The 18,897-nt window shown below is 35.0% G+C and overlaps 1 protein-coding gene across 1 annotated transcript in view; it reads right to left on the minus strand.

Moving 5' to 3' along the window:
* The window catches only part of UNC13C (unc-13 homolog C), a 239,064-nt gene that overhangs the window by 135,946 nt on the left and 84,221 nt on the right, over positions 1-18,897 (minus strand). Inside the window, exons 7-9 of the mRNA XM_049812315.1 lie at positions 15,235-15,313; positions 6,803-6,874; positions 1,664-1,883 (exon numbers count right to left, since the gene is read on the minus strand). Of these exons, the coding sequence (XP_049668272.1) occupies positions 1,664-1,883; positions 6,803-6,874; positions 15,235-15,313 (371 nt within the window). The remainder of the gene's footprint in view (positions 1-1,663; positions 1,884-6,802; positions 6,875-15,234; positions 15,314-18,897) is intronic.

Here is an 18,897-nt window from a genome sequence, read left to right on the forward strand (position 1 = left end):
TTATATACTGAGCATGATGTTCTGTGGTATGGAATATCCCTTTAGCTAGTTCGGATCAGCTGTCCTGGCTGTGCTCCCTCCCAGCTTCTTGTATACCTGCCTGCTCACCGGGCATGGAAAACTGAAAAAATCCTTAATTTAGGATAAATGCTACTTAGCAACAACTAAAACATCAGTGTGTTATCAACATTATTCTCACACTAAATCCAAAACACTGTACCACCTACTAAGAAGAAGATTAACTCTGTCCCAGACAAAACCAGGACAATAAGCCAAATGATTCCCAGCAGAACTCGGGTGTCAAATGATTACCTAAAACAGAGAGATCAATGGGTTGATGTGCAAGTAATTATTTTTAGCTAGTCTTAAAATGTACCTAGAATGAAATGGGACAATTAGTTAATAAGAGTGAGCAGGAACCGGCATTATGAAAGCATACCTTGTTTTGTTACTATCCAGGTAACGGAAGTTATTTGCACTTATTGAAGAAGCTACTAACGAGTATCTTCTTTGCTTTATACGCTTTTGAAAACTCACCACCAACAAACATATTAATGCTGCACAATATATTTTTATAATATTTGATTTTCAAAGCAAACATTCTTTTCTCACTTGTAAAACTATGTCAAAAGCTTAGCTGTCAAACACAGCCCAGTTTCAACCACAGTGTAGAATCACAATTAACCACAATTAAGCAGTTTGGTTTAGAAATTTGTCATTGATCTATGCTCCATGGGGTCAATTGCTTCAGGAAATAGTTATAGTTCCTGAACAATATGAATCTCAAGAATCCATCCCTTGAGACAGCCGCTCACACAGAGAACACAGAGGGAAGAAAGAAGACCTGACTGGAATATCTATGTACTTTTCCTATATGTACAAGCTAGGTAAACCCTCAGGAACATATCAACAGTGAACAATGGGGAATAACTCCAGAGTTGTAAAAGCCCTTTCCATTCAAAAGAATCAGAATATCAGAAAGTTTGTAGGTCTTGATTTTCTATTGTTTAGAATCTTGTGTAGTAATTGTGTTGTAATTTAAGTATGGTTTAAATACACCTCAGATATTTTTGCAGGAGAAAGCATGGTGACTGTAATCAATCTGGCCAATAAAAAAAAAAAAACCAAAGAAAAAGGTTGTTTCACCCTACTTCTAGTTTCAAAGGACTTCCTGACTAATATTATTTTTTCCCTTACACATCCATGATTTGGTATTTTGAAGGGACAAGAACCTATTTACTGTTTCATATTTTTGTCTGTTCTACAGCATATTAATATGACTTCAATAAGCATTAAGAATATATTTTTTTTATCTTTGCTTTGACATTTCTTGTATTCCGAGTTAAATAAAACAAAGAGGGTTTACTTCATGTAACAAATTGCTCTGGATGTAGCCATTGGCTGTGGAAAGTAAATAATATACTTATGCTACCAAACGTTATTTTGTAACTGACCAGCAACTGTCAGCAAGTTCCAAGGACAAAACCAAAATAAACAGTAGGTATTTCATAAAGTTTCTGGCTAGCTCCTCAACCAATGAACATCAACATGCCTTCACTGATTTCTGATGATCTGGCCCTTCATTTCAGGAAATATTTGACTGTACGCACAAAATCCAAAGGTGTGAAGTATTGCAAAGCTTTAGCTGTCAGGAAATACTCACTCTGCAAACAGTCAGCATTTAGAAGGTCTTGGCACTTCTCATGGCATTTGACACCACATTCGGTGCATCTCATGCCTTGTCTGGCTATGCCCCAAAGTAGACCTTCACATTCATAACAGTATGTAGGAGTTGTAGCTGTCCAAACTTCAAAGTTATGAGGTGTAGTTGATGATATTGGATAGATCAAAGCCTGCAATGTCTTCTTGAAGACATGTATTTTCTGTTGGATAAGAAAAAAAATAATCCAAGACTTCTGTTGAAGTATTGCTTAATACATGTGAACTGGAGCTAAAGTATATGTCATTACACTTACAATCTTAAAAAAAATCTGAATAAACATAGAAGTATGAACTAATTTGCAAAAAACTTATTTACTCATTTTGCCTTGCACTTTGAAGACAAAAGAACCTTGAATGACTCTTTTGACTGATTACAGAAACAGGAGAGTTAAATTGGAATCAGGTCAGTCAATTAACACAGTACTATATATTTTTTATATTCTGAGGAAAAAAAAAAAATCATTAGCATTACATTCATTAGTGCCTTTTAAGTGGATACCTAACACATTACTTCTGAATATTTAACTTCCTACAGGAACTTAGACATACTGCACAAAATGTACTTTGATTATATACTATGCTATCCTTTAATAGTTCGTGTCTATATAATCTCCTCATCAGATAAAACTGGGCCAATTTTATGGTTCCATTTTTTCTGTATTGCAATAATAGCATACTCACTACTTCCTTTTTAAGCACCAAGATGCTTTTTACCTGTAAAAAAGAATGATCCATACTCTCAAAAATCTGGACTGTTTTGGCATAGGACCCATGCCCAGTTCTAGTAGAAAAACAATTATCACCTATTCACTGATTAGTACTGCAAACAACCTGAATCTCAGCTCCCTAGTCCTTAATAAGGTGAAAACAAAGCAGTCCCTGAAGTTTTGTATACAAAACATAGGGTTACACGGCCACAATGGTCTGATTTGTTCATCTGAGCTTTGTTTTCAGGCACCCAGATCTTCTAAGTCCAGTTATTTATTGGGAATACGAAAAACTCAGCAGCCTGTAGGCAGCACTTGGTACCACACAAAAATATGACTTTTTTTTTTTTTTTGTCTGTGGGTTCCCCCCCTCAAATGCACACATGGCTGCCATAAATGTATTATAAGTTCTAGACCTGTTCCCTTCTAAGTTAATAAATTTTTTCATTTAGAAAGAAGAAACCATATTAAAAAAGGTAGTACAGTGGGAAGTGGGATATTTCTGAAAGTCTGTCCTATCATCTCTTCATCTTGTGTGGATATAATGCAAGGTAGCTGTAATGCTGGCTATGTAGCTGTAGCAAACTGGGGGAACAACATTTTGGAATTTGTGTTGTTTGCCCATACGAGCTTTAAAATCACCACCACATAAATAGAAATAGAACAGTATAGAAAGCAAGGTTGACTTACTCAGTTAAGCATTTATTAACACTCCTATAATTTTAATATTCAGCTGTGGTAAGTATATGGCAAATACAAGATATTAACCTAACAACATGCTGACATGCTTTTGATTTTATGTATCTGCATCTCCACTCAAACATGAGAAATTCTGCTAATAATAAATTGTCTGAAAAAGAAATATTTTTTGTGTGCATATCCGTATAATTTTGCACAATCAGATGCGTCAATTAAAGGACTTCTGCTACCACAGGAAAATCATTATCATGTAGTCATAAATCTACTGATTCATAGGTTCAAGCACTACAAATAACAAAAACAAATGTTAAGTAGCTTAGGCTGCAACAGGTCTTATTGAAGTTCATAGTCATATGCTAAAGACAACATCCATCCTGTGAAGTGTGGCCAAAAAACATGTGGTCAGATATTTCATGGACATTTAATCCTAGCACCAATGAGAGCACTGTGGAAGTGAACTAAGAAAAGAAGTTGGTATAGCAAGAAAGACCAAAACAAATATTGAATTGCTCTCCAAGGTTCTTTCTTAGCTTATTCTAGACAATTAGCCATCTAGTAACTCCCCTGAAAGCAGGCAAAGCTCTGCACTGGTTTGATTTGGCAGAACCTAAGGAGGACTGGGCTAGTCACGGCCAGCTAACTCAGCAAACTTCACCTTTGTGCATTTATCCACCCCCTGCTTCCCACATCACAACCTACCAGCTACAGAGATCAGAAGGAAAACTTAAAAAACAACCTAAGGTGAATTTATGCGGCTTGTTGAGGTATCATGTTTCTCAGAAACCACCAGGTCTTTGAAGATTCCTTTGCAGATTATACTCTTGCACTTCTGAACTCTAGGAGTATCAGTACAAATCCTGCCCTTTCACCCTGTTCAGCTTTACTATTTTTTCAGAGTATAAATAATTTTAGAATTTTGACAGTAACTTATCTATTTCTGAAATGGCAATAAGTAATGAAATGGCACAGTCCAACAGGCCTTGAAATAAACATCTGAGGGTGAATGAAGTTTTCAGCTGAAAGACACAATTTATAGATTGGTTTTGCTGCTGAACATGATCTTTCCACTGTTGTTGATAAAGAAAACTACAGCTGTAAGGGAGAATTTAATTTATCTTACTATCTAGAAGCTTTCATTCCTAATACTCTTCTCTGTTTAAATATATCTATTATATGCATTCACTGAGCTCTGGGCATGGCAACATTTAGCACTTTTAATATATAGGAGGATTATTTAGTTATCTGCTTATCCTCTAAAGTGAAGTTTATTTGTCATATACTACTTGAGATACTTTTTCAGTGTCATCAATGTATTATTTTCACAAACTTGCAGCTCTGTCTCTTTGTTCAGCAAAGCAATTAAACGAATGCTCAATTGAAAGCATACGTTTCAGCATCACTGAAGTTCATACTTTGACACTGTTTAAAATGTCTTTGGATCAGTGCCTGAGAACATACAAATTCACTGTGTCATGAATGTGTTATACCAGAAGGATAGCAATGTCAGGTGGCAACGCGCAAAGCATTTAACCTCAGGAGTAAGTGGCATTTTTGGAGTAAGTGGCATTTAATTTTCAATAAAAGGCATTTGTTCAAAGAAATTCCATACTGAATCTAATCAGCCAAATAACCTGCTTCTGTCAGAGTTGCTAATATTCTCTCCAGAAAAAGTTGAGGGAGAATAAAATCCAGAAAAGCTTTAATCAGAGGAATAACTTGCCCAAAGGGGATTTTCTTCCTTAACTCTCAGTGGTGACTGCACTTCTTCATCTGGTTTTGTTGAGAGTATCTGCAGAGCTCTTTTATGCCTGAAAAATGTCTGTTCTTTTTGTTTTCAAATCTTGCTCTACTCAGTTTTAATGATGCCTTAGGGCATTAAGTTCTGCTGGCTACTTACAGACCAAGTAGAAGAGTATTACCTTTCACTTGTTTTAAATATCTTGCAAGTGGTTTTACTGGCTGTACTGTTAGATTTATGCTCTGAAGAGTACCCACTTCTCCTTAGTATGCTTAATGGGGGCTTGGCATAAGACAGGCTTCTCTTATTCATCTTTTCTCTGAATTAGCTTTTTACATTTTCTTATCAAATGCCCTTTTATGTTTCTAAATTATATTTGTTGTCTGCCTTTGGACTTATGTTCTTATTTAAAGATTTCTTACGAAATATCTATTACTAGTACACAATTTTTCATATGGCCTGGTTCAAATGGAGGCCAAAGAGTATAGTGGCATAAAAATACATTAAACTTATTTTTCCCTTTCCACTTCTCCTGAGCCATAGTTCAGTAGTTTCTCCTGATTGACAGCATGAAAGGAGGCATGAAAATAGTTGTATTTATTGTCATAAAAGGTAGTAATACTTATAAATAGTTTTATTTGTTTGTTTAGTTGACATCTTTTAGTAAAGTATATGGAGTATCTTAGGGTCTTTTACTGAACTTAGATATTTTTGTAGCAGCTGTAAGACAGATGGAAAAAGTCTTTATTTTGCACCACTTGCACGGCATAAGTTTGTTCTCTATAATTTTCCCTCAGCCTTTAACTTCTTTTTAAGATTCCATAGTTATCCTTTATTCTAACATCCTTTGTTGCTATTTTGAGATAGAAAACCAAAAATCACTACCTCTTCTACTGAAAGATCATTTCAAACACCAGCTGTTTCCAACCTCATCAATCCACCCCAGAGCACTACCAAATTATTCCTTTATGATTACCATATAGGCACAGAAAGTTCACAATAAATCAGAGAAGAGTGATGGACGTGTGTATGCTCGTGCTATGGGTTTCAGTTTCCGGAGTATCTGTCAACATGTTCTGCTCTTCCATTCTTCTACTATGGAACTTAACAACAGGGTAAAAAAATTCAACACTGTTTTCAAAATATATTCTAGAAGGCTATGTTTGCTCTAGCAATTTAAGGAACACAAAAGAGGTCTTTATTCCTTTCAATTAGTGCTTTGCTTACTTCAGCCATGTAAATCCACTTGCGTCACACTTTAAGTATTCCTGAGGAAAATGGCACCTGTTGTGTTTTTGCTGAAAATAAATTTCTTTTGCAAAATGTAAGTAAAGTCAATAATTGAAAAGCACAACACACAGGTTTTACTAGCTATGAGAATATGTTTTTTTCAAGAGATTCTCCTGTTCACTTCTTGTATGAATTAAATATTTCTTTATCTTGAATCACTTATGTTATTAACATGAGTTAAATTTACAAAATCAATTAACGTCCCAGCCACCCGTATGGACTGGGGGTGTGGCGGGGGTTGGAAATCACACAGAAACCTTCTTGCAAAGTCCTGTCATTCTAATTGTACTAATAGTGTGATGATGAAAGACAGATGCTGAAAGACTGCAGGTAAAGCATGGTGCCGCTGGACAATTTAAAATAAAAGGTTTCCCAAATAACTATTTTTTAAACCAAAGGTTTCTTGCTTAGTCTCTTCTGACCATCATGGATGCGAGTCAGCAGAAGCAAACCTGGTCTTGTCACTGTGGATCTGGCAGCAAATTCTGCTCAAGGTCCCTGGAAGTTCCTACACAATAAATGGAATGCTTATACACTCAATCTCATCCAGTTTGGAGTGTCTAAGGCTGAAATAATTTCTAAAGAGCTCTGAATAAAAATTTCTCCATTACTTAATTGGCTTAAACCTGCCATTGAAAACACTTACCATTTCATCATTGTTTATGGAGGTCCGGATGAGCATGGCCATGGAAATACCAGATTTTCGAGCTGCAAGTGTCTGTTTAAAACAAATGAAAAACTGTTAAAAATTACACTAGTAACTCCAGTTGTTGAATCTAATGGAATGCAAGTAGTACTTGATTATGCTATTGGATTTAAGCAAAACTGTAGGTGTTACAAAAACTTAGTTAATGTTTGCAGCACACAACTTTTAAGGCTTCAATACATAATGCAAGCACGCTTTCCATCATCATTACTGTTTCTTTCAGCAGTGCCTAGCTGAACTGCCATTTCTAATATAAAACCTATTATTCAGAGGTTTATGTCTCAGGTTTTTTAAACCACAGGCTGTCACTGGTTTTTTGCTTTGCCAACCAAATGAATGTGGTACAAGGATAGGCATCCTGCCCTAATTTGGAAGATGTCTGTGCCTGCAGCAACATGGGAGATCATTTTGTAATAGTCTTACAGTTTAAGTTGTCAGTCCAGATAATTTTTTATAACTCACTGAGCATTTTTAAACTGTCTGTATGTATATAAAATGCTACTTGTCTTTAAAAGTCTTTGGGAAACCTAAAAGTAAGTTTTTCCTTAAAGACAATATTCATTCAATGCTATGAATAGCTATATGGAGAAATACTTTGGTTCTTGGAGGGAGTATAAAAGGCTGGAACTCTGTCTCAATCTGTCTTCTTTTGCCCACATGATGTTATGGGTATATGAACACCTTCCAGTTCTGAAGACTAAGTCCTTGGTTGTAGAGACAATCTCATTTGCTCTAGTATAGTACACACAAAAGTACTCAAAGTATTTTTTAATATACAATAAACAAGGAAATTTTATTTTCCTTACTCCAATATCCCTGTAATTTAAATGGATCCTTGAGAATTAAATAGAGAGTATAATTATCAGAAAGAAAAAGACCCTGGGGAAAGGAGTTCAGAGTTGAAATATTATTTGGAAAACACACAGAATATAACTTCTGCTATCAGTAGTCTTTTTGGCCTGACAGAAACAGATAAGATTTATTCCACTGTACAAAATATTAACCATAACCCTGCTAAATTGCTGTATTTTACCAGCAAAATTGGGCTCATGCATCCTTCCCCCATTCTAAATCATTCCAAGTGTGCCTGTATACTTGTGCTTTACCTCTCTCCCGTAATCCAGCATCAGCTTTGTCATAACATTGCTGCCCTCATAGTCTAAGCAGTGTGAGGATGATTAATTATACCATCCACTAACCATAAGTCTGTTGTTGCCTTTGTTGTGAGCATACAGATTTTCACCTTACTGTGAACTGGGTCTCTGTAGTCTGCCATTACAGAGCTATTACAGCGAAAGTTTCAGTGATGTTTTGTATTCTTATTTTTGTGAAATATATATTGGGTCAGAAGCAATTTAGGCTTACATCAGCAGAGAAACTGCATCATTAATCTTTGGATGGAGAGACAATTTCAATTTCTTCCCATTTTATAATTTTTAACACTCAAATAATTAAAATGGAATTTTTTTTATTTAGAGATATTAAGACTGTTAATTTTAAATGTTCACTTTGCCCTGAGAACATACCCATTCAATTTTCAATAAGTTTCCCTTGATAGTAATTAAACTTGCAGATAGACACAAAATTACTAATCTTGTGAAACCAATTATAGGGTAAGGAGTCATCCTTGGCACAGAAATACTTGATTTGATTCATCACTGGCCTATTGGAGTTAATATGGGATGCAAAGAACCCCTTCCCCCCCTTTTTTCCTTTTAAACTGTCAGCAGTTTACCAAGCCTATGCCATTAATTTGCTATCAGTTTTCCCACTCTGTTGTTAATAAGTAAATAATTGTTTGCTTCTCTGTGACCATCTTTTCCTTCTATTTCTGTGAATATGGGAAATTTCATTGGTGTGCACTAGCGAGATTGACAAAGTGACAAGAAAGATTAAATAGAGCCCAGGCTTTTCTTCTTCAATTTTTTCTTTGTGACAAAACCTAATGCTACAGGACCCACACATCAAAGTGAGAAATGGCAAGCAAAAACATGTTTGGAACAGTAAGAAGAAAAGAAACAATTTTCATAATCAGTAGAGTTTAGGTTTAAAAAGATTCATTTTAAAAGCACCCATCTTCTGATCCCTCTTGAAGCATAAGTTTCTTTTCAAAGTCTTGAAACATAGCCACTTATATTTACTTGCCTCTAGTATGTTAGTTTTATAGCTTTGACCTCTATTCTTCGTGTTCCTTATATTTAGAAAGTGATTTGATTCTTTTAGGTCTAAAATACACAATCCTAGCCATTCCAGGCTATAGAGCAACATGGACTACTTGTCAGGACAGGAATACAAAGAGCATAATAACATTAACTTTGAATATAGGATAGTGAATGCTACTATATTCTGTCCTCCAGAAATATATCAAAGTACATGAACCAGCAGGAGAACTGCAATTTCATGCTATCAGTATAAATCAATAAACAGATACTATTTCCTGTGAGAAAAAGGAAAGTATGGGAGCAATTTTGACCCTGTCACATGTCCTTGAGGCCCAATTCTCCCAAGGACTACTTCTGGAATCATGTAGCTTAACCATTTTGCTCCTTAATCAGAAATGTCTCTAAAATCATACTACAGTGCCCTATATAAAATAACAAAGCCCAATAGGAAACAGATAATTAGGCTGTTCTTAATAAAGTGTTTGTCATGTTGGAAGGATAATAGAAGAAAGTGATATCTAGAGGGATTTGTGGATTAAATTTACAGGGATTTTAGTGAAAAAACTCACAAGGATTATTTCCATTTATCCATCGCTGTCAGAATAAACTGCATCTTCAAGAGAAAGACCATAAATAAACTATTTCTGTTCTGAAATACTGTAGTTGGTGATAATTCAACAGCTTGAAGCACTGAACACACACAGAACAGTGTCTGTTCTTAACAATGGAATGAAGCAAGGAGGAGTGAGTATTTTGGAAAGAGGAAGGGAAAAATGCTGCCAGACACATTTATGGGAAACAAGGTGACAGGTTATGAATGCAGCAAGAAAACTTTTTCCCTTACAGCCCTTCTGTTTTTAAATAGTAGCAAGGAAGAAAGGTAAGTGTAGCTAATCATCTGGAGCCTCCAGGAAGGAGGTCCAAATTGCCAGAGCATCAAAAGAACAGGGTGAGCAACAGGAACCTGAAGCCTTTCACTACCCTCCTTTAACAGGACACAAAACTTGTTCAGCAGTTTACACTTGCTTACCCTCTCAAACTGACATTCAGATACTACCTCATGTCTTATATGAGAATTTGACCTGCAGAGTATAAAGATCTCTATGTAGGTACTGTTGTATCATGAACATATGGACAAATATATTAAAAAAACCCCAAACCAATAAGAGATGATAAAGCAGAACACTGCCTATTTAATTTTTAAATGTTTTTCCAAAATCCTGATGTAGGATTTAAAATAACTTAGTCTCCTTTGTGCTCAAGTCCTCTTAGACCCCCTAATAACTTCTGTCTACATTGTCTTATGTATAATCTCCAAGTTTTCCTTAGCAGCTTAAATAAATAAATATAATTAGAAGTCATTCTAGCAAAAACATTGAAAAGTGGTAACTATAAGTAAAAGAGAATTAGACTCAAGCCACAATTAAATGTTAAATGAAAAATTGTGTGGGTGAAAAAAGAGCCACCTGCCATGAAGAAATAAAAGAAAGCTGTGTTTTGAGCAGCTAAAGTAGCAGGGGGGAAGGAGCAGTCAAGCCAACGTTTTGCCACTGTTCATGAATGCTGGCTGTGCCATGCAGTAGTCCCTTCTCTGTTTTTACAGAGCATTTCAGTTTTCCTGATCATCTTCTCCTTCACAACTTTTAAAGTAAAAAGTATCTATAGACTGCTATCACCAGGAAAAAAAAGTTGAAGACAAGATATTTATTACCACTTTACAAATACTGTTAAATTTTTAATGCAATGTAAAACTTACTCACCAGAGGTGAATCTGACAAAAAAAAAAAATAATACTGCTTTCAGAATTTAAAAGCTGCATGATTTCAGAACTGTTTCTTTTTGAGCAACTACAGGTAATTTATCAAGGCCAGGTTGGATAGGGCTTTGAGCAATCTGGTCTAGACGAAGGTGACCCTGCCCATGGCAGGGGGGTTGGGACTAGATGATCTTTAAGGTCCCTTTCAACCCAAACCATTCTGATTCTGTGCTGATTCTATAATCACTCTAGGGATCTTGACTTTATTATTTTAGACAACAGATTTGTCCTCTGTTGCTTGGGGGAGGGGAGGTGGGGGCAGGAAGGAGGAAGAAATGACTCAAAAGGAAAAACTGCTATTCTCTGAAATTACTTACCCTGTTCCTACAATTTTTCTATTTAAAAAGTTGATGTCTGATCCTGAAATGTTCAACAGAACTGCGGTATTAAGCCCAGAAAATGGATTTAGAAAGGAAATGGCAACTTAGCCTAACTACACAATCATTACTAGACATCACTGTAATACCATTTACTTTTTCCTTCATATTTGTTTTCATAGCACAGACACAAGAGCATGCTCCATCCAGCCTCTAAAATAATTCTGAATAATAAGGTTAGTCAGAAATGGCATGGAAGACAACAAAACCAAACAAGTACATCAATAATTTCTTAATTTCCCCACAACTAATTCTTAATTCCTGGAACACACAGAAATGTGTGAAATAAAGGAATGTAATCATATTATTATGATTTCCATTTAGCTGAATTTAAAAACCCCCACAAATATACAAACACATTTTGATTTTTATGGCCTATCTATTTAATGTATGAATATCAAAATATTTAATCCAATTTGTCTATTAATGATAAAAGGAGTTAAGAAAATGGACTGCAAATAGCAGATTTAATGTAAAATAGTCCGGATATTTAGCTTTTATCTCATTATTACTCTGACAATGTACAAAACCTGAGAATACGGCAGCTGCAATTTATACAAATGTCTTCAATCTTAAAAGAGTTTAAACTACCATAATTGAGTTCTAGCCTCTATAAATGCTTTTGTTTTGGAGACACATAAAAGAAGTATCAGTGCATTACTGTTTTAGCTGAAATGAGCAGTTGTTTTATCTGGTGTGTTCACTTAAACTGTACGAACCAAACAGACGGTTTTACAACAGCAGCAAGGATTCACAATTTATTCTTGTGTTCTTATAATCAAATGATAAAGCTAAGTAATAATACATTCTTGAATGACCAAAAGAAGAAATTTGCCTGATTACAGTGATTGTACAGTATAAAGTAACCTTTAAATCAAGTGAAACCAGGAATTTTCTAGAGTGTTCATAACAGTTGAAATGATGACTTGCATTAACAAATGCAAAGACTAAAGCATAGACGGACAAAGAATAGAGATAGCTACTCTGTCTATGACTGGGCAGATCACCACACCTATTTGGCCATTGTGAAATAAGTACTTCTAACCTGCAACATAATTATTGCTATTCCTCTCCCCGGTTGTAGTCCCATCTCAAATAAAAGCTCTAACTATTATAAAGAGAGAGAAAACGTTTGTTTAAAATCAGAAGATACAGCAACTACATCAGCAAGTGCACTTGACTCTTTCTGGCTCTACATTAAACAGAGGTCTGTTCAAGATCTCTGTATTGTTATTCAAACAGCTCTCTGTATTGTTACTCCACTTAAACAATCATTTCTCCTTTCATTGTCTTACCCTCCTATACCAGGTATATTCTATTACAACTCTCACAACCCATAGTGAAACTCATGACTGCAGCAAAGAACTGTTCCTGTAGATAGATTTTGACTGCCTTATCCTCTCCAATGACTCAATACAAAACAAGCAGGGAAAGCAGAGTCTCCTAATGCATTAGTGAAAAACTCATCTCAGAGACTGAGGAGAAAGAACTAGCAAGGCTGCTGTTGAAGACCGGATTTTTCAAAATGTGAATTTATGGAACAAAATAGGAGTCAAAGATACCATTTTAAGAAGATGTACATCATTTTGATAAGCCTTATATTGAGGTACCATGCTGAAAGCATGAAAACTAATGGAGAGAAACTGGAAGTGCAAAGTGACTAGGAAAATAGGGAGGGACCTTTACAAGTGCCAAAGTTGGTGGAAAAAGAAAATATTTCCATCGCGCATTAATTTAGTTATGAGAAAAAAAATTACACCATAGTACCTAAAAGTCTCTATTTGCTTCGGGAAATTCACCTGTTACAAGAGAGATCAAAGAATTTAGTTCAGTGATACAAGAGGATTTAAAAGTAGGGAACACTTTCAACTTCTCTTTATCTAGGTATCTAAGGCTGTTCAGTTCCACAGGGAAGCATCATGACTGGGTCCTAAACAATCTGCTTGTATCATTAGAGAGGATATTTGGAATACACAGATAACTTTTTAACATAAACTTTTTTGAATAATTTTGGCATATATGATGCAGGACAAGACATTCACATAATAAGGCACAACTTCACTTAGGATTAAATTCTTGGTCATAAAGTAGTTTTTCTATTTTCCAGTAAAAGGTCATCACATAAACTATGACATTCATGAAATCACTAAGAGTTATTATGAACATTTTTATAACATTTATCAGTACAAAAGCACTTACCATAGCCTGAAAAATCCAGCCAAGATAGGAAAGAAATTATGAAGAATATTAATAATTTGTCAGAATTATTGCAAAAAAAAAATTAGATTATATCTATTTCAGTGTCAAAAGATTCTAGCACTCATTTCTAGCAATATTATTTCTATTTTTCTGAAACAGTAATCTAAGTAAACATAATAAAAGATCATTTACAACATATCAGATCTTACAAGACTTGAGAATTAAATTACTGATTTAAATGACACATTTTGGAATCAACCTATTACAAGCTCAGGGCTCACAGGAGATTGCTTAAAATGCACATACCTTTGAATACAAATAATCTTTCAGAGATGAAGATGACCTACACTAAGTCTGAAATAAGTTCCTCTTGAGCTGGTAAAATTGCTTTAGGTTTACAGCTGCAGAACTGAATTGTAATATAATTTACTATTTTAAAGAAGTATATACTTAAAGAATATATAGTTAAGAGCTATACTGTAAATCTATAATGATTAAATTCCAGAATAAATTTCAGTTTTAAAACTCTGCAACTTACACTTATTAAAGGTAGAATTCCTTCAAGAGGAGTTATCCTTCAATGACTGGACAGTAAAGTAGTAATCATTACATAGTAATCATTGACATATTAGAATAATAAAATGAAAGTTTTATTCCACCATTCAAAATGTGAATTTTCATTTTAGTTTCACTTTGATAATCATTGTTTTTCAAAGTGAAGAGTTAATATTAAGATTCTGATGTCTTAACTCATTCTGAGTTATACCTGTCTGTAAACTGTTCTAATAATTAAGAATAAAGCAAAGGACTATTTAATATGCATAAAAGTGTCACAACATGGCTGTAAATTATAGTCATGTAAAATACAACTTACAGTGGAGTGGCTACTGTCAAAAAGATGGTTTCAATGAATGCAGGCTCTACTATGTCATAAATTGCAACTTTTCATTGATTTCAGAAGGAATTCTACTCTAAAATGGTGGCTGTGCTTTCTCTTTGTGACAATTCAGATAGTACGGTATATCACCGTAGAGTAACTGAGGATACATTGAGCAATAACTTGGCAAAGATTGATCTTTTAAAGACAACTATAATAACCATTTACTTTGGCTGACTCCCCATCATTTCTTTACAATGAGAAATTGATTTGGGGGCTCACCACGACCAGAGACTAAATATATATTTTATTGAATTATGAATTCAGTACTTCAGGAAAAGAAAAAATGAAATGTGAATGGCATTTGAAATTCCACAGAGCAGCGAGATTCTACTCAATCTTGTTTAGACTGCAAGTCAGAATAAATCTGAAAAGAACTGCCATTCTTTTCAACTTTCAGAAATTTATTTCCCTAGATTATTATTATTGTCTACAATGACTGCTAAAATAACATACCTCATCTTGTACCAAAAGTATGCATAAATCTTTAAAACATTCATACTGAAGCAGGGTTGCTTTTTAAAAGGAACTTCCTTCTTTCAGTATTATAATAAATCAAGTCAATCGGTATCCCAAACACACAATAACAGCTGTCCTCACAAGCTAATTCAACATGCAAATGAGTAGTTTATAATTGCATGAAATGCACATTACTTGATTCCATGAGTAATATCTAAATATTCGATGAAATATTCAGATTTATCTAGTACATTATAACAACTGCATCATTGACTTTTACTGGCTTCAATCCATTCTCTCAAGATACCTTCTCTCCACAAAACAATTTTTGACAATCATTCACATGCACAATAGTAATTACAAGAAAGATCTAGACAACTGACAAATGAATCAACAGTTTAATGGCATCAGAAGTTACTTACCACATCTCGAACAATGGGAAAAGATTTCTTTCTACGCAGGTCTGGCATGCTATCGATTCCATACAGCCCACAGCCAGCACTGTAGGAGATGAAAAGGCAAAGAAAAAAATAAAGACCTGGGGCTTACAGGTTTGCATCCTTAAGAACTGCTTATAATATCTGTATTTACAGTTAAAATGAAAATTACCAATTATCAGCTAAAGAAGGTAAGTGTTCTAATTCTTATGAAAAATTAACGAGAGTGTTCTTGGTGTGGCTGACTTTTTCTCCTGGCATTCATCCAAAAAAAAAAAGAGTAATTGAAAGATTACTTAATTCCTCTGGAAACTTCTTATCATGGATTTAGAAGTTCTAACAGTAGCTTTACACCAAAAGGACTTGTATATCTGGAGCCCAACATGGTACAGGATATCATTGCTGTCATAAATTTGATACAAACTTAATACTTAATCACATCTTCTCATATGAGTCCATGTGAATGTGGAAAACAGAACTTGCTATGTTGTAAGATAATTCTATGGTGGCCATCGTTATTTTCTCTTGCCTGGTTTAACCTTTTTCATTAAGCACACATTTAAACCCCATATTAGATCTCACATACAACTTGGAAACAACAGCAAAGAACAACTTGGAGCCACTTCAAACAATAAAAGGCTGACACACCAACAGGATTGAAAAGAATACATACTGATCTTGTAACAATATGCCTCGTTTTCCCTGACTTTTCACAATAGGTAACGCAGGTATTATCCGCCTGATTTTTTTCCACAGTGGATGTTGGAAAATTGCTATATACCTTGTCAGATCCAATTCAAAGATACTTTGAGATTCTTGGAGAAGCTGGGATACCATGTTTTTCAAGACCCAAAATATTCCCCTTCATGGTCTTTCTGTTAGACACTGTTTCAAATACCCTTTTCAATTGTTCTTCTATTTCTATCTCTCTATATCTATGTATTAAAAAACACATGTCACAGCAAAGAGTTTATCATCTGAAAGCCCTGATTTTATTTATACACATCACAATCATTGTGTGAAAAAAGATTTAAGTGAAATTAGTGACAGAATTTTCACTTCCTTCCAAAGACTCAGTACTTTGTCCCAAATACTCCTCTGCTGACTTGAGGATTACAACCCCCCACCACTATAGAGTTGACAAATTACATATTAATTAAGCCAAGACTCTGGCTGATGATTCCTGTTGGATATAGATGTTACAGTTCAACAGCTGCAGCTAAATCCAAAAGGAATTATGGATCAGAGACCTCAGCTGTCACAATTTACTGCCTGGCATATTGATATAAACTGAAATCAATGCTGGGTTATGCTAATATGCCAGACTAAGCAGTTCAGAGACAGATATATCCCTCTATTCTGATAGCTCAACTGCTGATATCTTCAAGATGAATCAACACAAGCCCACTGAACTCATAAATCAGAACTCCAAATTATTTAAGAGAAGTGAAATACATTAATAGTTGTTACAAAAAAGGACACCAATTCTGGTTTAAGCAATCTCTGAATTACAAGGTATTAGAAGACTAGAAGGCTAGGAAAGTATCCTAAGGAAATATCATATGCTGTGCTTACTCTTTTCTGACAATTTCCTAGGTGTCTGCTGTTGGCCACCATCAGGAGGAGCAGGATGCTGGGCTAGATGGACCTTTGGTCAGCCTCTGTATCACTGGGGTTTGTTTGGGTTTTTGTTGGGTTTTTTTGTTGGGGTTTTTGTTTGGGTTTGGTTTTTTTTTTTAAGGCAAAGCCTACAATAATTTTTCTGTCTCACTTGGAATAAAATGGGCTTCTATTTGGTCCCCTTACTATGCCACAGGCTTCTGGAAGAAATGGACACAGCAATAGACTGGAAGTAATTATTTCCATGCTTTACTTTCAACAGATGCGGAGCAACAAATTTACTTTCTTGGAGCATGCGAGCATGCTTGATAGCGGACTTGAAAAGTTCAGCTTGGGTGAACCCTAACTGTACTAAAATCAGAGAGGAAAGGTAAAATGGCATAATGGCATCTATATTGTTAGGGGTATTTGTTCACCATCTGTTCATTAATTCTCATACTTTGAAGTTCTGGCGAAACTTAATCTTTGGCAGTATCAGTACTACAGACAGGTCCATTTCTGATCTGCAGAGAAATAGGGGTGCTTTCTTGCCCAAAGTCCTGTCTCTAAGATATGTGAGACACCAGCACAGTTACACCATAAAAGAGTAATGAAATGAATCTGGGCTATCAGACTACTTAGTGGGCAGCTCTCCAAGTAGAACAAATTGCAAAAGGAATTTGGGAAGCTATCCTTAAGGTCAAAGAGTACTTTCACATAGCAGGGGACAAATCCCTAAAATGGCATAAAAAATAAACTTACAAAACCGCAACGTGAAGACAAACATTTGGGACAAAACCAATAGGCACTGTGGCATGGATAACACTGAAATCTGTGCTTTGGATTCAAGAGATCAATTAGCATCAAGGGAACAATTAACTGTTAAAGCTAATTCTAGAAATAATGAGTCAGAAAATACTGCTGCACACTCCAGTCCCACAGTTTGGGTTACTGTGATGAAGAACTCATCACAGCTGCCAAATATTAAAGTTCAAAAGTAATTTAGACATTATACATTTGGAGCTGTTGACACACAGATAAATCCCACAGAAAGAACAAACCCATTTCTTGTATCTTGTAATAAACAAAGACATTTTGAACGTTTTCTTATATGGATTTTAAAAGATTAAATGTAATGTTCAGGATCATCTACACATTCATTTAATCTTGTAGTTCAACACACCTGCAAAGACCTTGATAAAGATCTCCTAATATTTACACTGATATACACAAGATTCAATGTCCAAAATGGATGGGTTCAACTTTAAAAAACCCTGTGGAATCAAGAGTCTTTCTCCACAAATTCAAATAGGACTGAGATTAAGTTCTAAAAGCCCCTTGCCCAGCTCTCCCAACACCATCAACCATTTAGACCTCAAAGATCTCTCCTCTGTCTTAATAACTCAGTATTCTTTTTCATATGGTGCCAAAGTTAAATGACAGAAATGTAATTTTTTTCCCAAATAAATTATAACTATTGAAGTTTTTCCATAAATTGTATCCCTTTTTCCATTAGTTAAAAAAGGAAGAACAAAAAAACAAAAACAAACAAACAAATAAATCACATTTCACTATCATACCACAAAGCAACAACTAGTTTCACACAGCTAGTAGGAGAACTTTCCTAGTAGGAGAACTTCTGAGCTCCTCAAGCATTGATGTTCTTCAGGAAAATCCTGTTTGACAATGAATTTACACCTTTTCTCTTGCAAAGAAAATAGATATATTTTACACTCATAACACAGTTCAGAAATGAAGTGATGCTTTCATCCTTAAATTGTATGTTATTTTTTAAAAAAAGCAGACATTTGGTGTTGGACTAAATTGCTTGATCCCGAGATATGCTAAACATTCTCAAACCCTTTTTTTCAAAATGGCACTCAGTCTCTTGGCACTGTGCAGGATTGAGTCACAGATCACACTCAGAATAAAATGAAGAATAAGGGTATAAATTGATTCAAAATATTGTTTTCTTGAGAGACTACAGAAAAAAATTTCAAGATTTTTAAAAGTTGAGTAAGGTGAAAATGCCTTTGGGTATTCTTTCTC

The sequence above is a fragment of the Accipiter gentilis genome, chromosome 10 (assembly GCF_929443795.1).
Source record: "Accipiter gentilis chromosome 10, bAccGen1.1, whole genome shotgun sequence".
Lineage (NCBI taxonomy): Eukaryota > Metazoa > Chordata > Aves > Accipitriformes > Accipitridae > Astur > Astur gentilis.